Raw genomic sequence first — 18,945 nt, 5'->3', positions numbered from 1 at the left:
CACTGCACCTCGTGAGAATCAAGTCCTATTGCATGATCTGTATTCATGGCTGAATTCTGATGCTATTTTGTTTTGATTGATACAGTGTGCATTTATCATATATATTATTTGCATTAATATGTTATATTGTTGTTCACTGCTTTTAGGAGCCTTGAGTTAAAAAGTGGTATATAAATAAACCATACCATACCACAAGTTTTTCAGATTTCCAAACAGCAAGCGCAACGGTCAGTGTATAACGTCCATCTAGACATAGGTTTTCCATTCTGCAGAGTGGCTCCTCTGCCACCTCAAATAGCAGGCATCATAAGCGTCAACACAGGAAAACTGTCTTGCAATTCCTTTAGGTAACCCTTCCCCACTCCAGGATAAATGGAGAAGCAGCATTCATTTCCAACAAGGCGGCTTTACATTAAGATCCAGGGTGCACAAGAGCCTCTGATAAGTCAATGGATCTTGACAGTAACTCACACCTACCACCACCTTTAACTGTGAACACATACTCTGAAAAGTGCCAGAACTCTTTGTAAGAAAAACACCCAATTAAAACGCATTGTCCTTTTTGTAAAAACACTATTTATTGACTAAGTTCATACACTGACACAAGGGCGGCATTTCCAAATAAACAGTTTGGAGACAAAGGGGTGTTTTCAACGGTGTTGTGAATAAGCAAAAACTTTTTTAAAAACCATGTCTTCCATGGTCAGCAAAGTGTGTGTTAAGATCTCTGCTACAAGGCAACTGCTTTGAGGATTAACCTATAGGAATTAGTGCATATGCTTAGGTCTGCAGTTTATAGATCTCGCCGCACAAGCGCAGCCAATTTCTGCACACCGGTGAAAAGGCTTCAGAACATGCAGAATTTGTATATACCTATAGAGACTCCTTTTTTAAAAAAAAAAAAAAGTACATAAAGTGAATTTAGTGCTTGTGAAAGGTGCATGGGAGCCTTTTCTGGCCATAAAGCCTGCTGGCTGGGGCTGATGGGAGCTGTAAGCCAAAGCACCCAGAGGGGCCCACAAGCAGCAGAGGGCTGTCACCAAATACACACTTGTGCCAAGCTTTCCTTCTCCACAGCAGGCAGTTCACCACACCAACCATATCCTGATGCCAACATGCTGCGAGTTTCTCCAACCTACATTACTGGTGAGCAAGAAAGCCAGAGCGACATCAGGATATGAGAAAAGGTGTACTGTATGTCATGGAGGGTGGGGGGACTTCAACATTGCAGGAGGGGGCACACCATTTGGGGGCAACAGCCCTGTGTGCCTTACAAAATGCAATTCCAACCTTGATCTCCAGCTTGACTGGAAGGCACCTCTTGTTCCAAGGGTGGTTCACCTATACCAATACGGTTCTTTGTACCCAATCTGGAAATTAGGGCTCTAACACATGCACATCTAAGCATCCTTAGTTCCTTCTTTCAGAATATCCATCTCTTGCAGAAGCGCAGCCATTCCAGACCAAATATAAAAAGCCCTCTGGCCAAAGAAACTAAGACGACTCAGGCAGTGTCTTTTTTGTGCCAAGGACACACCCAACATGGGAAACAAAAGAACCTCCGTGTTTATGCAATAAAATCGAGGGGCTCTTGCTAGCTCAGCTAATCAATGAGGTCATGTTGATTTGCTTTTCTTTCGGTGTGGCAAGAAGTGTTTGACCATTTATAGGAAATTGCCATGCACTTTTATTATCAAATAAATGAAACAGTCATTTATAGCATGGCTTACCTGCGAGGGTTTTGTAGATAAACATTATAATTGTTTTGAGAAGTCATAAAAATATATATTATCTCTTTCCTTAACATTTAAGCATATAAATATTTACTAAGCATCATTTAGGATTAAAAAAACCCCATGGGTGCTTCCTATGATGCTTTGCGATACTGCAGTATAGAACAGGCAGCTATTAAGTGTCAACGTCTAGCCTGGACTTGAAAATTCATTCAGCAGCGAGTAGTCCATTAGGTGAAAGTCCAGAGGCAGGCAGGTCTCCTCCTCCTCCTCCTCCTCCGAACAGGTTTTGATCATGCAAGACGTCATTCCATCAGCACTTTCTTCAGTCTTGGTTGGACTCCAAAACACACGAAAAATAAAATACTTTACTGTTCGGTCTTCTGCTCCTGTTTCCCATTAAGCTCTTGGTCAATTCTGCTCATCAGACAGAAGGGGGGGGGGAGTGAAATGTTAAACTCTAATTTCAACCAGGGTGTAGAAATTTAAAATTCTTTGACAGTGGGAGAGTAATGCTTACTACTTTGCAATTGCAGCAAAACTGTTAGGCACAAGTAGAGCAGCAAGTTTCCCCCCAGAATAATGAATTAGAACTTATAAGGAGAATACAATGTGACTTTTTAAAAATGACAATTAACATGAAAATGAAAAAAATAGACCACAATACAGTAAGATACCCAGTGCTTTTTTTTCTTTAAAAAATGTTTTGGTGTACTCTCATTTTCCTACTCATATTGAAATACTGCCCCTCAATGAGGCCAAACTTAGATTCACAAAATGTTTGGGGTATGCGTACCCCTGGGTCCCCCCAGGAAAAAAGCAGTGAAGATACCACTTCCTTCATTTATCCTCAATTTATTCAGACCAAGACCTACAACCACACAGAACTGAATCATTGCATGTGACCCTACTGAATGAAATCCCTAGCAGTTTGTGTATAATGACATCTCTACCTGTTAACTCAACATGTACTTGGGGTCGCTGGAGCTCCATGTTAAGTGTAGACTCTTGTGGCAAACTCAGGTTGGCCAGCATATAGTGGTGTGAAACGTTCCTTACAGTTAGTGTATCTAGATGTCTACGGCTCCAAGAAAGTCAGCTTTATAAAGGGTATTTTTGCCTTGAAAAAAACTAATTTCATAATTTACTGATAGGCAGGCAATGAGGCATGCCAAGTTTTGGAACTGTTGCATCCATACCAAGTTTCTAACCCGTCTTGCTGGGACAGGGCTGCAGCTCAGTGACAGAGCACCTGCTTTGCGTGCAGAATCATAAGCATCTCCAGATAGGGCTGGGCATGTCTTTTGCCTTAAATCTTAAAGAGCTTCTGCCAGCCAGTGTAGGCAATACTGACCGAGATGAGCTAATGATTTGATTTGGTATGAAGCCTGTTCTCTTCCTCACATGTATTTCCCTCTCCTTTCCACAGTTGGTGGTGAAGTTTAATATTTAAGTTATGTCAGATTTTTAGAGGAAAGGCAGAAGCAGCAAATCAGAGGTCTTCCAAATATCAACGTTTGAAACCCTTCACTGCTCCAAGAAAATGGTATCAAATCTCTTATTCCACCTCTCCCTGGTTTAAGCTATGGTGAAGAACCTCCTCCTCCACAACAGTGGGAAGTTTATTGGGGGTCTGTGTGTTGAGTCAAAGGCCCAGTTTGCATGCAGCATTAAGTCAAACCATGGCTAAGCGTGAATGCATAAGCATGCAGATACTCCCATTAGAAACTGTGGCCGCTCTGCACCTTCCCAAAAATCAAACCTTAGCTGCAGCTCATGGTTCATCAGGAGAAAGACAAACTATAAGCACAGGTATGAATGCAAATGTTATGAAAAACCATGGTTTAGCTCAGGGTTCCACAATAGCAGCAGGACCAGGAGACAAGTAAAGCACCTGTGGCCTTCCCTTGAGTACACTCACGCTCAGCCACGGCGTGACATTACATGCAAACCGGGTCAATGAATGGCAGTGGTGGAGGCAAAGACCAACACAGCAAATGAGCAGTGGATTTCAGTGAGCTCATTTTAAATGTAGTCCAAGTTTCATTTTAAGGGGAAAGGGCAGCACTGCTGGGCAGTTCAGACACCAAAAGCTGAGCTTTGCCTCAAAGCAATGCTGTGCCTGATGCAAAAACCTTGTGTGCAACCTATACAGACTAGCTGCCCAAATTCCTTCTAATGCTACAAAGGGTTGAATTAAATGTGGGAAAGCATCTTTGCAATCTGTTTCAGAATCCTGATGTACACATATCCCCTTCCCAGGTTTATCCTTTTGTTTTGTGATATAGCTCTGAAGAGAGAGTAGGTCTGTCTTGCTAAGTAGCAGTTTGCTCCCTTCTTTGCAAGGGAACAACCCTCCCCCCCCCCAAAAAAAAAATATCATCTTCACAAATAGGCATTTGGAATCATTATACAGCATGGGCACATTCTGGATCAAGTGAAATTGTTAGTGGCAAGAGTAGCAGTTGGTGCTCTGGATTGGACAATATTTTGTGAAGGGAAGAAGTTGCTGAGATACGTTTATTAGCAGGCCATGCACTTCTTGAGCACCAGAGAACCCCAGCATGCATGGATAAGACGAAAGAAAAAAAAGACATAGCAAATGCAGGCAGCACAAAGCCCTCCCCCCCTTTATGGTGTTCAGCCAGTTTAGACTGTGACAATGCAAATTAAAGCCATTTTGAACTTCAGTGACTGCTGAGTCAGAGTCACTCTCCACCTAGAATTAAGAATGTATTTTGCAGCAATTGCTCTCCAACTTCCTAAAGCGGAAAATTGTAGTTCTAGGTTTGACAATTAGCGCTATAATTAGACAGCAAATGCTTTAGCCTTTTGGCTACTCGGCTTCCTTCTGAAGCAACGAGCCATTTGCACAACATTATGTGAACAGCACAGCATAAGCTAGCCAGAGACACCCACACACACGGTGGCACAATGGGTGCATGTTCATTCATACAAGCAGCAGGCAGCCCAGCAAGCCAAATATATCCCAACATTCAGCACAGTGCAAAGTTGGCTAGATTAGATACAGCCCTGATCAAGATGTGCATATACCTTTTGGGTTTCTTTTTAAATTTTTCTTCTTCATACCTTAGTGGGGAAAATGTTTTTTTAGTAAATAAGATGCAGTTCCATATACCAGCAAAATCCAGTTTTGAAGCTAACAGCACCTGTCTTGGGCAAGGGCTTTACGCAATAATGCTAAGATGAACAAAAGTAAAGGCATTTAGTTTCTCTGTAGTAAAAGTACTATGCCTGCTGCAAGATCGCTCTGTGTGCCTCCCTCCCTGCACGAAAAGAACACTCTGCTCCAGCTGCCAGTTGGAGTGAAGAGATGAGGGGAGGCACACTCTGCCCTCTGCCGCTGGGAGGCTGAACCCCGTGTCCCAAGAAGGCCATCAGGGCAAGGAGGAGACCAACCTGGTCCCATTCATTTGGCCAGCAGAGGATGAGCTACTCAAAAACTTTCCTGTTCCCTCGCTATTCAGTTTTCCTTTTGTGTCATGTCTACTAAATTGGCAGCCTTGTGTTTTTTAATGTATGTGAAGCACATAGAAAGTGATAGGAAAATCCTTATCACATTTGTATCCTGCTCTTTCTCCAAAAAGTACCTGGGCACCCCCTCCCTTTGTGAGGTAGATTAGGCAGAAAGAGAGTGCTTTGCCCAAGGTCATCCAATGAGCTTCATGGCTGAGTAAGGGTTTGAATCTGGGCTATCCCAGTCTGGCAACCAAGAGAGCCATTGTGGTGCAGTGGTTAGTTACACAGCAGGAATCTCTCAGACATATGCTCTTATAACAGCCTTGGAAGACGGGGTGGGGGTGGGGAGTCACTAGGAAACTGGCACAAGCAAGTCTCATTTGTAGGATCTTCCAAATTACAGTTCCCATACCAGATCATGTGCTGCCCAGCACTGTTTAGTCAGCTTCCCTGTTGGTCACTTTAAAACCATTAAAACAATCCTAAGAGTTTTGGCGTGTGTACGTGTCGTGTGAGTCAAAAGTAAGTACAGACCATCAATAAATAAGCTGTCAACCTCTGAACAAACAGAGGTAATAAACAGATTGTTCTATCTTCTCTGAGACCTGGGCTTTCTGACCCAGGGCACCCCCATCCCTACCATGCCCACCCCTATCACCCTGTCCCAGTTGTGTTTCTTGGTCACACTAGGCCAAAGGACCAGTGTTTTCTGAGTCCCCAGATGTCTTTTAGGTTCAAGGAAGTTCATAAGGCAATATCACTGGGCTATTAATGAGTAATAATTCTGTTAGTTTCTTGAGCAGAGATCACAGTGGGTGGAGGGCTTTTAAAGTCTTGGGCTTTACATAGCTTACCAACCCTAAATCATGTACCTAAACAGCACAACACTTTACTGCTGAACTGAGATAGAGGCCAAAGTCCAGGGGGCATGCCAGAGGCAGCCCCCAAGTCCTTCTGCTCCTTCTGGAGAAACATGTTACCCTTCAGATGTGGCTGAACAACAACCCTTGTCATGTCTGACTACCAGCCATCCTGACTGAGGCTGCTAGGAGTTAGTCTAACAGCATCTAGGAGGTGTATAGCTTCCCCACACCAGCTCTGGCAGTACTACCAATTGCTGCAGGACATAATTATGCCTCCTTGCACATAACCCAACTTATACTGTACCTTCACTTTGACTACCAGCTGCACTGGGAGGAAATATTGGCTGAGGCAAGCATTTTAACTTTTTCAAAAACTCAGAGTGCAGTTATATACATGTCTACCCCGAAGTAAATCCCATAGAGTTCAATGGAGCTTGTGCCAACCAAGTATAGGACTGGAGACTTGGGGAGGGAAGCTGCAGACCTCATTCTCCACTGGAAGAGGAAAAGATCTACTGCTTCTCACTGTAGTGGCTCACACCACCACCACTGCTGTTGGCACAATGGTGGTGCTCCGACAGTGGTAAGGCTGAATATGGGGTGTGTTGTGGACATGTCAGAGGTGGCAGCAAAGTCACAGAATCATAGAGTTGGAAGGGACCTCCAAGAGTCATCTAGTCCAACCCCCTGCAATGCAGTCACAGGATCCCAAGCCTCCTTGTCGCTGGACACAATCACACGTGCACAAAAGGCCCTCAACTATGCCAGCTGGAATCACTTTTGGGCACAGGGGAAAACACTGCTCCTTCAACCTCATAATAGCCACTGTGAGCTGGCAGGGCTCTTCATATAGCAGTGTCTGTTTCCTAAAAGTTTGGATTGCTCTGATACTGAGCATTTACGCTTCATTTTTGGGATTATGAACATGGAACCAGCAACCTACTGTTTTATGCATTCAGGTATGCCAACGTATTCCATGGGGACAAGTTCAGCCAGCTCTGCCAAAGTAAAGACATATCTGATTTTTTGGCTGAATTTTGAGCTAGAAAAAAGAACAGAAAAGACACTGTTACTGTTGAAATGCTAAACATACCAGTTCTGGAAAAAATGAATTAAGTATTATGGGTGTTACCTAATAAAAGGTTTTGTGATTGCCAGAAGTGTTCTAATGAACCAGGAAGGATGAACTATTATTAATGATTTCAGGTTTTTCCTTAACCTAAAGTTCAATCAAAATATTAAAAAGATGCAATCAACAAGAGAAGCAAGAGGAAAATAACAAAGCCTAGATACTAGCAGACACTGAACGTTGCTAGTGCTCTACTCTAGGTGTAAGCCAAAAAGAAACTCCTAGTGAGTCTGGGATCAGCATTAGAATTAGACTAAAATAGCAAAGTCACAGTTATGCTCAGGTGATCTGAAGAGACAATGAAGGGGAGTGTGTCCCCATACCTGCAGAGACAGGCTCTTGCCATGTTTCCTCGGCAGGAGAGAGGAATGGAATGGAGAGCCATTCTGGGACAAGGGCAGAGGTGAACCCACACACCTGCATCCTCAACCTAGTTGCCAGAACAAAGGGGGGTGTCAGGGACATTTGTTTTGGGGGGCTGTTTCCGGCCTCCAAACTGGAGCTTAGTCAGCCTGTTATCCAAGCTGCTGAAGGAATGCGAGACACCTGCCTAGCAAGACATGCAAGATGGACACTAATGACATGTAGTATCCAATATGGCTTTTCCTTCTAGGATAGAGAACAGAAACAGTTCTATACAGCAGCTCAGTGGAAAAGTATCTGCTTTCCTCGCAGACGGTCCCTTGCATCCCCTTGGAGGGCTGGGAGGTTCCTGCCTTAAACTCTGGAGAACTGCTGGCAGTCGGTGTAGACAATACGGAACAACATCCTGGCTCAGTATAAATAGCTTTCTAGGTTCTATAGTCCACTCTTCTGAAAGTTTCTTCAGAACTATGCTCAACACTGTGTAAAAATGGGCTCTACCACATTTCCATAGAAGGTTTTTTCTCTTCATGAGAACACGCCACCTTAAGCACCAGCACTACTTCTGCCCTGGGAGTACGGAAGCCAAATCACAAAGGATGTGACAACAGAGCTTTCTTACATCACTTGACAGAAGTAAATAACACTTTAAAAGAATTGTCATGTGTTATGCAGTTGGCTGCATCTCAAATTCTTCTTACCTCCTATCAATCTGTTGGTAACACTTCCTGAGCCAGCCTAGACTAGGCATCTTCCTCCGTGTTGTTGCACCATTTAGGTAAACGATCATGTAGTTCTCTGCTACTAACAATTCTAGTGTGCCAATAACATACCTGTTTGGGGGTGGGAGGAGAGACAGACAGTGAGGTTTCTTGTGCTATCTTCCCCTACCTACTTTCCTTATGGCCACTGCATCCCTCTCCTGCGCTCTGTTAATCAGGCAGCAGTTCCTTTTAAGGAACATGTAAAACTGAGTCAAGAATGAAGGCCAAAATTGTATTTGTAGTCTGAGAGGTCATCACTCACGCGCTTGGCATGAAAAGGGTAGGAGGACTTTGGAAGAGCTAAGGCAGAAGCTTCTTCACGTTGGGTTAAGGAAAGATTATCATGAGAAGAGGCCTGCCCAATCAGACCAATGGCCTCTCTAGCTCAGCACTCTGGCCAGCCAATGTCCCTGCAAGAAAAGGCCAAAATGGCCCTCTCCTGCTGTCTGCTTTCACCTCCACCACTTGCAAGCACTCTGCCTCTGACATGGGAGGAAACGCAGGGATCAGAGGTTTGACTTGGAATAAGGCAGGTTCATGCATTCATCAAGTACAACTCACTTAAAGAGATTATCCATTAAGTATCTGTAGTTTGGCTGCCCGCTTTCCGGCATGAAGCAAACTGCAAATACAACGATTGCATTTAACCCATCACCATAATAACCTAGAAAGAAGAAGAAAAATCTAATTGTTATGCTTTTTCTTCAGGCATCCTGCAATTCTTTTTTGGGGTGGGGTGGGGGACTGTCACTATTCTCACCTCCATGACTGATAACTTTCTTATATGGCTCAATTGCCTTCATATCCACCCTGTGATCTTGTTCTCCAATCCGGAACATCCGCCATCGCCGTTCCTCCTCTTTTTCCTCTGATGCTGCATATTCTTGTAACGATCCTTTTTGAATCACATCTGTAGTTTTTGGCTTTGGAAGATCATCTGCTCAGAGATTTGTTTTTGTTTTTAAAAAAGGAATTACAATACTGTTACAGTGAATAACAGATTAGACAAAGCAGGTTTGTTGCTTCCCTGTATGGCCCAAATCTTCAAAAGTTCTGTGCCCATTATATTGAAGGAAGTGTCAAGAAACGTATCTACAAATTGTTTGGGTTGCATTTTGACTAAGCAGTTAAGCAGTGATTGTGCTGAGTTGCTTTTAAATGGAAAGAACATAGCTGTGATTCCTTTCCAAACCCGTAAATATATATTGAACCTTAAACAACTAGTCCTCTGATCAGATAAGAATCTATTTTGGTAAATCAGAGGTGTCCCCTCTAAAAGAGACCACAGTCTTGAGGTGGATATACCTTTAATCAGGCAATGATTACATATATGCAATAGGTTCAATACAACACTTACTTTGATATTCCAAATCAGTTTGTGGATTAGGATAATGCCCAAACCCTTTGATCAGTTGACAGCCCTAGATATCTACCCTTCACCTATTATTTCCCCATTGATTTTAGTGAATCATCTCAACACAATGATTAGTGGCAGACATGCAAAATAGAGATTTCAATCCAAACTAAGCAGGACTTGGGAAGTGCCCTGAAGAATACATCATCCTCACGGCTTTGTCAAATTAATTTCAGTAACACAAACCTTACCACAGAGGTGTGAAAAAACTACTGCAGCATGTTAGTAGTTTGTTTCCAAGACAGAGTTGTTAATGGAAACTATCCTTCCAGGAAAACGCAGACAGCCGCATTAAAGAGAAGAGAAAAGACAGAAACCTTATTCCAACAACGAACAACTCCAGCCTCTCTTCAGCCCAGCGAACTGCAAAGTCTAAGTCCCTAGAGCTGTGAACTTCTCACCCCACATTTGAAAAGCTCATACAAATAAGCAATATGCCACCACAGTCATCGGCTGCAGGATGCACCAAAGCTGAAGTCTAGTCTCTTGCTTTGAGCAACTGAATAGCTTTGAAAAAAGAGACCCCTTTCTGAAATCTCTACTGAACCATTAGTACACAATTGATTCAAGAGCTATCATCAGTGTCAGTTTTGTACCAGCTGGAAAATCCTGTGCTGAGCAAAAATAACTTCTGTTCCCCTTCATATCAGCAGCGTTTGTTTAGAAATTAACCTAAAGATGCCACTAGCAGCCTTGAAGCGAAGCGGTAGCTATGTCAGTTTGAAAAAAACAAGCATACAATTACAAAACAACTAACTACCACATGCTTTCAGAACTTCCACCCTATACAGCCGGCACAGCAATGCCCACAGTGTCCTACCCCAACCTGACAGATGTGAGCAGGCTCTGGTTGCTGGGCCCTTAGATTCTAGCTTTTAAAAAAAGCAGATCACACGATCCAAAGTTCTGCCCATGCCAGCTGTACACAATTTGATATGGAGGACTTTTATCATCCTTGCAAACAGGCCACAGCAGGCTACAGAAACCAGCAGCAGTGACCAGAAACCCAGTGGGCCACCCACCACACAGAACAGCTCCACTGATCAACAATGCTGACAAACGAAACAGAGGAAAAACATATGCACAAGGCTTAGATAGAGTCAAGTCTTACCTTCCCATTCGAACTCATTGCTATTTTCAGACGGTGTGTCCATATCGTCCAGATCAATATCCCCGCTCTCATCCAAGTCAGACAAAATTGATTCTTCACTGCAATCCAGAGTTAAGTTTATATTTGGAGCCAACAATTTCTTCTTAACTTTGTTGCCATTCACTTCTAAAAAATTGGAAAGGGAAGTTTATTCTATAAGACATGTTAAAGCCAGTGACGGCCATACACCACCACCAAATACAGCTTAAGTTATTAAAAGAAACAGAATGATGAAAGCATACTCCAAGTCTATGTAAACCAAACTCAAACATTAGTAAGTGAAAACTTTTTTAAACAAACAGCATAAGCATTATGCTACAGTTTCAATCGCCCTTTTTTAAGATGTGTAGCTAACATACTGTGTATAGATCTGCAAACAGTTCATTATATACTAATGCCGTGCTGAACTAGATGGAGCAATGGTCTGATTTAGTATAAGGCAGCCCTCTATGCTCCTGCAATTTGACAAACAGGAGTCACTCAGAAGAGTGAGTAGTGGCCTTCTGTTACAGTTAAACAGTCAAAACTTTCCTACGTAAAAAATAAATCAAATTAAAAAATGACTGAAGATTGTCCCTTAAAGATCTGAGCAAATAAATAGTATCTTCCATCTTTGAATATTTAATCCAGAGCAGTTTATTTTCCAGTTTCATTTTCTGTCTGATTTACCCAGCATCAGAAGTGGCCAACAAAACAGAGGGGCCACGGGGAATGCAGGACCACAAAATGGTGCAAGTATAACCCCACTGTCAGCCACCCATCAGTGGAGAAAAGGCACTTGCCTCAGCCACCACTGCACTTGCTCCCAGAGAAAAGCCATTTGAACATCTCTTCTGTACTGAATGAATGGGATGATAGATGCCCAACCCTGTTTTCAGGAGTGGGGGAGTGACCGATGTAGAGGAGGCTGAGGCAGTGCGAACAGGAACTGTGCAGGAAGAGCAAATAGTTTCTCAGGCATTATTGGTTTTTAAGGGGATATTTACCTACACCTTTACCAAGTTATGGGCACACTGGCACCTGCAGGTCCCACATGGGTGACCCCTGGGGAAGAGTAGGAATGAGAAACCTGTGGTCCCCCAGATGCTAATGGACTCCACCTCCCATGCTGACTAGGGATTATGTGAACTGAAGTCCAAAGTCATATGTAGAACCATATGTTCCTTTATACTAAACTTACCAGGTTGGTCCCCTCTTTCAGCGGGATCTGACATATCATCAATATGGTCATCTTCTGGTAGAGGTCTGGGACAGTAAAAAACAAAGAGGAAACAATGAGGAATAGTGCTCAGTAGAGATTGGTGGGGACGGGACCCAGAAGAAAAATCTTTCCTCACCCCCTCCATCTTTCACATCTCTATCAGTACCCAATCACTTCTTACACAGCATCCAGACACCAGCTTTGGGTGGATCTGTAGCTGACTGACTGACTGAACCCAAAGAGTACTCTCAATGGTTCCTCATCATCCTGGAAAAAAGTGACAAGTGGTTCTGCAGGGTTCTGTCCTGGGCCTGTTGTTGTTCAACATCTTAAAAAACAACTTGGATGAAGGAATTAAGGGGATGCTCATCAAATTTGCAAATGACACCAAACTGGGAGGGGTAGCTAATGCCGCAGAAGACAGAATCAGAATTCAAAATAACCCTAACAGACTGGAGAACTGGGTGCAAGCTAGCAAAATTAATTTCAATAGGGACAAATGTAAGGCTCTGCATTTAGGCAGGAAGAACCAGATGCACAAATATAGGATGGGGGACACCTCACCTGGCTTACTAGGAGTACATGTGAAAAGCATCTAGGGGTCTTAGTGGACCACAAGCTGAACATGAGTCAATAAGATGGGCAGCAAAAAATGCTAATGCTATTCTAGGCTGCATCAAGAGTAGTGTCCAGATCAAGGGAAGTAATAGCACCACTCTATTCTGCCTTGGTCAGACCACATCTGGAATACTGCGTTCAATTCTGGGCACCACAATTTAAGGAGGATATTGACAATCTGGAACATGTGCAGAGGAGGGCAACCAAGATGATCAAGGCTCTGGGAACCAAGTCTTATGAGAAATGGTTGAAGGAGTTGGGGATGTTTAGCCCGGAAGAGGAGGGAGATATGATAGCCATCGTCAAATATCTGAAGGGCTATCACATGAAAGTTGGAGCAGGCTTGTTTTCTCCTGCTCTGGAGGGTACAACCAGAACCATTGGCTTCAGGTTATAAGAAAGGAGATTCCAACTAAGCATCATAAAGAACTTTCTGGTAGTAAAAGCTGCTCTACAGTGGAACAGACTCCCACAAGAGGTGGTGGACTCTCCTTCTTTGGAGGTTTTTAAGCAGAGGTTGGATGACCATCTGTCATGAATGCTTTAGCTAAGATTCTTGCATTGTAGGGGTTGGACTACATGACCCTTGGGGTCCCTTCTCACTCTACAATTCTACAAAATGTGACGCAAGCCCCAAAGAGTTAGCAACTGGGATTTAACCAACCCTTGTGGTAGTCAGTGAGCAAGCTAGGCAGGCCGTCTGCTAACACACCAAATTGTGTGCTGCAGAGTGCTGCAGAAAATTCAGCCTGATGAGTCACAGAAGGATTCCTATTTTTAAAAAAAATCATAACCTGTACCAAGGTGGTCGAATGTCTGCACACTGGCATTCCAACTCTAAGGGCTAAAGAGCTGCAACAGCTGGTGAGCAGCTTGCATCAGCCTTGGCAGTGCCAGACCATCCTGAAATAAGAAAGCATGTCCTGCCCATTATATCAGGTGAGGAGAGTTGCAGGGCAGGGCAGAAAAAAGAGCAGGGAGGGAAGGACCTCAAATGAACTAAATGAAATGGAGAACAGTCTCCAGTGCTCAGTGGTGCAAAACTCTTAATTGTAGGTTAGCATGCTTTGGAGTAAAACACTCCTTCTGGACCTTGAAAAGTTGCAAGCTCTTTAAAATCTCAAGACACAGTTTGAAAAAAAATGGTAAAGCAAAATTTTATTACCTCTATGCTGAACCTCTGCAGTCAGGTTCAAATCATGTGGCAATTGTATATATGTACACAAGACAATAATGTATGTACAAAGATAAACTGCACAGTTTTCCTGAGCCTGCTTTTGAAATAATGTAATTTAAATTCATAGCTGAATATGTGAAATATCTCCAACATAAAAAGAGGGCAAAGATGAGAATTACAGAGCCATATGAACACATGGCTACAACTGACAAAGACCTTTTAGGGACCAGCCAAACTCCACTTTCTGAAGATATGTTCCAGAGCAAATCAAGCCCTGCCACAGCTACTCCTTACCTTGGAAAGTCTTCATCTTGCCACTCTTCTTTAAGTTCAACTCCTTCCATCCTCAGTGTCGCCTCAATGGCTGATGCAGAGTCTACGTGATCCAGAATTCCTGCTTCGTGTTAGATCTTAGGCAAGAACTGCAAAGTATTTTGAAAGTGTTTGCTCAGCAATTGAAATTCCAGTACTCATGAGCTGATCTATCTTCCTAAGAATCATAGCTATAAGCAGATAAGTAACATAAATGAGAAACAGCAATACGAGGACACAAATCTGAGGGCAAAGCAAAGAGGCATGGGTTTGTCTGAACAATCCCATAACCTACTACATACCGTATTTTTCGGTATAAGACGCACCAGACCACAAGATGCACCTAATTTTTGGAGGAGGAAAACAAGAAGAAAAAAATCTGAATCTCAGAAGCCAGAACAGCAAGAGGGATCGCTGTGCAGTGCAAGCAGCAATCCCTCTTGCTGTTCTGGCTTCTGGGATAGCTGTGCAGCCTGCATTCGCTCCATAAGACACACACACATTTCCCGTTACTTTTTAGGAGGGGAAAAGTGAGTCTTATAGAGCAAAAAATACAGTATTTTATGTGAAAGTTCCCTAAGAGTGGCTTTATGCAACTTTTTGGAACTTTCTCCACTTTTCATGGTAAGCTCCACTATCCAGGACATACTACGTATGAAGGAAGGAAGTCACTAAGTAATACCAGTCCTGAAGTATGGAGGTATTTAGTAAAGTCTGTGGTTTACATAATTATGATTTGGCAACGTATACCTCCCACATTACACTGGCAACATCCCAAATGCTCTTTCAGTAGAAAGAGCAGCTTCAACAGTTCTACCTGCTGTGGTCAGTACAGTGCCATCCTTTTACAAAAGACCAGACTTCCCTGCAAGTGTGAAGGATTACCATCCCACCACCTCCCAAGGGACCTAGAGAGCCTTGGTCACCTGGGCAAAGTCAGCCAACCCACCCCACATGCACACACAAATTATTGCCAGAGATTTGGATTCTGCTGCCACAGAGTGATCCGAGCAGCCAGCCAGCCTCCTACCTCCACACCAGCCTTTCCAGAGGAATTACCTTGGATACTGTTATGATAAGGCGCTTGGGCAGCTTCAAGCACCGGCAACGGCAATGAAGCTGACACACTCCTTGGGGGCAGGGGTTGCCAGGATAAGTCTGAGGAAGGTAGGTTGGCTTGACCAGTAGGCTAGGCAAACAAAAGACAACCCACCTCCCAAGGAGAATCCCCAATAAAGTCCATTGCCTGGCTTTGCAAACCTTGAAGGAAAAAAATTCTAGAAAGTTATGCACCCTTTTGTTGTTTAGTCGTGTCTGACTCTTTGTAACCCCATGGACCAGAGCACACCAGGCACTCCTGTCTTCCACTGTTTGCACCCTTAGGAGAACAGTTAAAGCTGCCAACTAGGAAGCCAAGCTGAAGATTTCGTAATTGCTCAACTCCACCCAGCACATCACAAGCAATGTTGCTTGCAGTTGACAGATAGTTTTTTGGCTGTGTGCCTTACAACATAACCCAACAACTTGTTGCTTAATAAAACGCTCACTTAACAGCCTCCAGGAACAAAAAACACAAAGCTATAGCAGTGAAATAGCAAGTTATTCATGTACTTTGAATATATGATGTGCGAATTGTTTTCCTTTGAGGATTACATTTAATTCTTCATGAAAAGGTCACAATAGCATTGGTGGTTATTCCTAATAGGATTTTGACACTCTGAACTGAGCTAACCGCATAGGCTATCACATACAAGGCTATCAAGTTCAGTCACATTTAACACTGATGAATTATTATAGCTTGAGTTTTTGTACAACATTACATAAAATGCCATTCTTAATATTGCAGAATTTCAAAACTCATATTGAAACTCATCCTAAGAAGCCAAGATATGCAGAACAAGTCACTTTGGCTCAATAACTGAACAACATATATCCTTTCTTGTGACACTGGACAAGCTCAAAAGGCAATTAACTATGCTGAAAAATACACATCACTACTCCCACAATTCCCACCATTGCTAAACCTAGTTCACTGCATAGTCGTGAGATCCCAATTTTACCTTTATTTCTACATTATTTCCATTAAAAGCCAGGTTTTCGTTCCTTCCTTCTTAACCTGCAGGGTTCCCCTGCCCCATTTCTCATCTTTAAGATCACAAAATCCCATTCCTTTGTTTACGCAGCAGAATTGCATACAACCCCTGTCCTGCCCCATGTTCACACTTAAACTCCCAAGGAGCTCATTTTGCACAACCTTAATAGCAGGCCCTATTTAGCTCAGCAGGTCTTACTTCCAGGTAAGCAAGCTTGGACAGGATCAGGCTATGTGAACACATAAGAGTATAATCTATGGCTTTTCAAACTGTGGATGGGTATCTTGTTTTTGTCCCTTTACCTATGCTACATATTTTTGTGTTTTTATATTGTAAACTGCTCTATGATCCTCAGCTGAAGGGCAGTATAGAATTTAAGTAAATAAATAAATAAAATGCACTTAGGACTTCAGTGAAAGCTAATCAAGCCAATATACAAACCATAATTATTAGTGGAGATTGTTACAATTTTATCCCACCTTTCGTCCAAGGAACTCAAGGTAGCTTACATAGCGCCCCCCCCCAAAAAAAACCCCTGGTGAGGTGAGGTTGCGAGTGTGTGACTGTCCCCCAAGGTCACCCAGTGAGCTTTATGACTGAGAGGGGATTTGAAGCCTGGTGTCCCAGGTCCTAGTCTGACAATCTACCACTTATTTTCTCAGTGCTCTTGGTTAGAACATGGGGAGGGCTTTTTGCTGCCCCCCTCGATTCCTGTTACATCTGCATGCTAGGGTTGCCGCCTGTCCTGTATAATACAGGATTGTCACCTATTCCAATGGAAAATGCTACATCCTGTATTGTTACAGTTTTGTCCTGTACTCCAGGTCTTCTCTCTCTCTCTGTTGGAAAGGTTGTGGGAAAGGTCATGTATTCATTTAAGCTCTGGGTAGCCAAGCACAGACAGATTTACAATTTCATGTGTGCGCGCGCCTGCCTGACGAAGTCCAGAGGAGCTTCCTGTGAGGCTGCAACAGAGTGAAGTCACTTCAGTAACAGATGGGGGGGCCGCCCCCATCCGCCCCACCCTGTCCTGTATTTCGCCAGAACAAAGGTGGCAACCCTGCACGCTCCCCAGTTTTATAAGTATTTCAACGAATAAACAGATATACGTAAGCAATGACAACAACTATCCAGATTATTGGGGGGGGGGAGGGTTGAATGTGAAGCGACAGAGGGAGCCCCCCCTCATTTCCTGCTCCGAAGCTTCTGGCTCGTCAAGTTCCCTTAGCCCCCCAAATTAAATCCCCCTCCAGGCGCCCCATCCCATAATATCTCCCCAGCCTCCCGCCCCAATACTCACCGGTCCCCCTCCGTTCCGGCCGGCCTTTCCTCGCCCTCCCCCCACAGATGTTCCTCAAGGGACGACCCTGCCCCGGAAGCAAACGCCACCGGACAGGAAGCGACGGCGGCGGCGCCACCAAAAAGCGGACGAGGCGAAAAGAAAACGGGATTCTTCGACTCCGCCCCCTCGCCCCGCCCCGGCAGACGCATGCGCGGAACACGCCCAAGCCCGGCTACGCGGAATCTCTATGGTGGTCGAGCGACGTCCTCTTTCGATTTCCGGAGCGGGAGCTTCCGCTTCCGGAGCGAGCAGCCTGAGGGAGCGGAGGGAGAAGAGTCGTGCGCTGTTTCCGCGTCGGTGGCCGTGAGGGGCGGGAGGCGCCGCGGCCTCCTCCTCCTGCAGGTACCGCCTTCTGCCGGGAAAGGGGTGACCCTGTCGGGGCGGCGCCCCGGGAAACGGAGGCCTCCCTCCGCCACGGAAGGCCGCGCTGCTGCTCCTTCGCCGCCGCTGAGAAGAAGAAGAACCGCGGCGGCGGCGGCACCAATAATAAGTCTTGGTTGTTGAAGTGGGGGGGTTAGAAATGCTCCTGCTCTGCCAGGGCTTTCGCATGGGGAAGAGTCGTGCTCTTGAAACGTTGTAGTTCTGGTATGGAAATGTTGTTCTGTTTGTTTATATGCCGCCTTTTCCCCAGGCCGGGACTCAGGCGCCTTACCCAAGTCAAAGCAGCACAGATATAATACTGTACGGAGAGCAAAACACCTGTGAAAAGTAACAGTTAAAAAGTTACTGAACCCCAAAACAATATTTTAAAAAATCTATTACAATGCTATTTTACTGCACAGTATTATTATTATTATTTAGATGCTCTGTGGTTTTAAAACAGGGGTGGTTAACTCCCAAATATTGGGGCAGGGTCCCCCACCCTAATCTTCCTTGTCCTGCCCCAGTCTCCACTTGTTTTGGCAGAGGTGGAAATCTCTCATAGAATCATAGAGGCTCATCTAGCCCAGACCCTGCAATGCAGGAATCTCAGCACACAGTTCCCAATCCAATTTGAAAGCAGTTCCGAATGGACCCTACTTAACTTCGCGCATGTGCTAGCAGTTTTCTTAAAGCACCACTATGAAAAGAAAAATATGGTAAAGGACAAATGCTGCTGGGGTCTTTGGGGAGATGGATATTGCCTGCTCATCCAACTCTGGTGATCTGATTAATTGGTGGATGTGTCTGGTGTGGGCAATGGCGCACACCAGGCAATCTGCAGGCATCAGTTGAAGTGGGAGGTGGCTGGTTTGGAGTGTGGGTGTTCTGTACACATGTTTGTGTATGCAGGAAGCCTTCCACTGTCATGCAACCCCTGGGGAAG

At 44.2% G+C, this 18,945-nt stretch overlaps 1 protein-coding gene across 5 annotated transcripts; it reads right to left on the bottom strand.

Annotated features, from left to right (window-relative positions):
• Positions 1-553: 553 nt before the first annotated feature.
• Positions 554-17,821, bottom strand: BNIP2 (BCL2 interacting protein 2). Of its 5 annotated transcripts, none has more exons than XM_083412840.1 (11): positions 17,598-17,737; positions 14,187-14,314; positions 12,077-12,141; positions 10,858-11,022; positions 9,093-9,269; positions 8,894-8,996; positions 8,270-8,401; positions 7,209-7,295; positions 7,020-7,118; positions 4,788-4,823; positions 554-2,150 (listed from the first exon to the last, which is right to left on the bottom strand). In XM_083412840.1, the coding sequence occupies exons 2-11, from the start codon at positions 14,234-14,236 to the stop codon at positions 2,102-2,104; spliced, it is 963 nt and encodes a 320-aa protein (XP_083268966.1). In that variant the 5' UTR covers positions 14,237-14,314; positions 17,598-17,737; the 3' UTR covers positions 554-2,101. The 5 variants fall into 5 exon arrangements, 4 of the variants coding, with proteins under 4 accessions (XP_083268966.1, XP_083268967.1, XP_083268964.1 ...); XM_083412838.1 differs by lacking the exon at positions 554-2,150 and adding an exon at positions 2,573-4,659 and having other exon boundaries at positions 4,718-4,823; positions 17,598-17,766; XM_083412841.1 differs by lacking the exon at positions 4,788-4,823 and having other exon boundaries at positions 17,598-17,821.
• Between the last annotated feature and the right edge of the window lie 1,124 nt (positions 17,822-18,945).

This window comes from Podarcis tiliguerta, assembly GCF_965153285.1.
Source record: "Podarcis tiliguerta genome assembly, chromosome: 14".
NCBI classification, from domain to species: Eukaryota; Metazoa; Chordata; class Lepidosauria; order Squamata; family Lacertidae; genus Podarcis; species Podarcis tiliguerta.
The sequence above is the reverse complement of the archived record's forward strand: the minus strand, read 5'-3'. Positions and strand labels throughout refer to the sequence as shown.

Excerpts from the sequence above, each read along its gene's own strand:
- BNIP2 (XM_083412838.1), bottom strand. The coding sequence starts at position 14,236 with ATGGAAGGAGTTGAACTTAAAGAAGAGTGGCAAGATGAAGACTTTCCA. Across the intron at positions 8,997-9,092 it reads GAAAGTTATCAGTCATGGAG|GTTATTATGGTGATGGGTTA; the intron begins GTGAGAATAGTG and ends TCTTCTTTCTAG. Across the intron at positions 8,402-8,893 it reads TTAATGGATAATCTCTTTAA|GTATGTTATTGGCACACTAG; the intron begins GTGAGTTGTACT and ends ACCCCCAAACAG.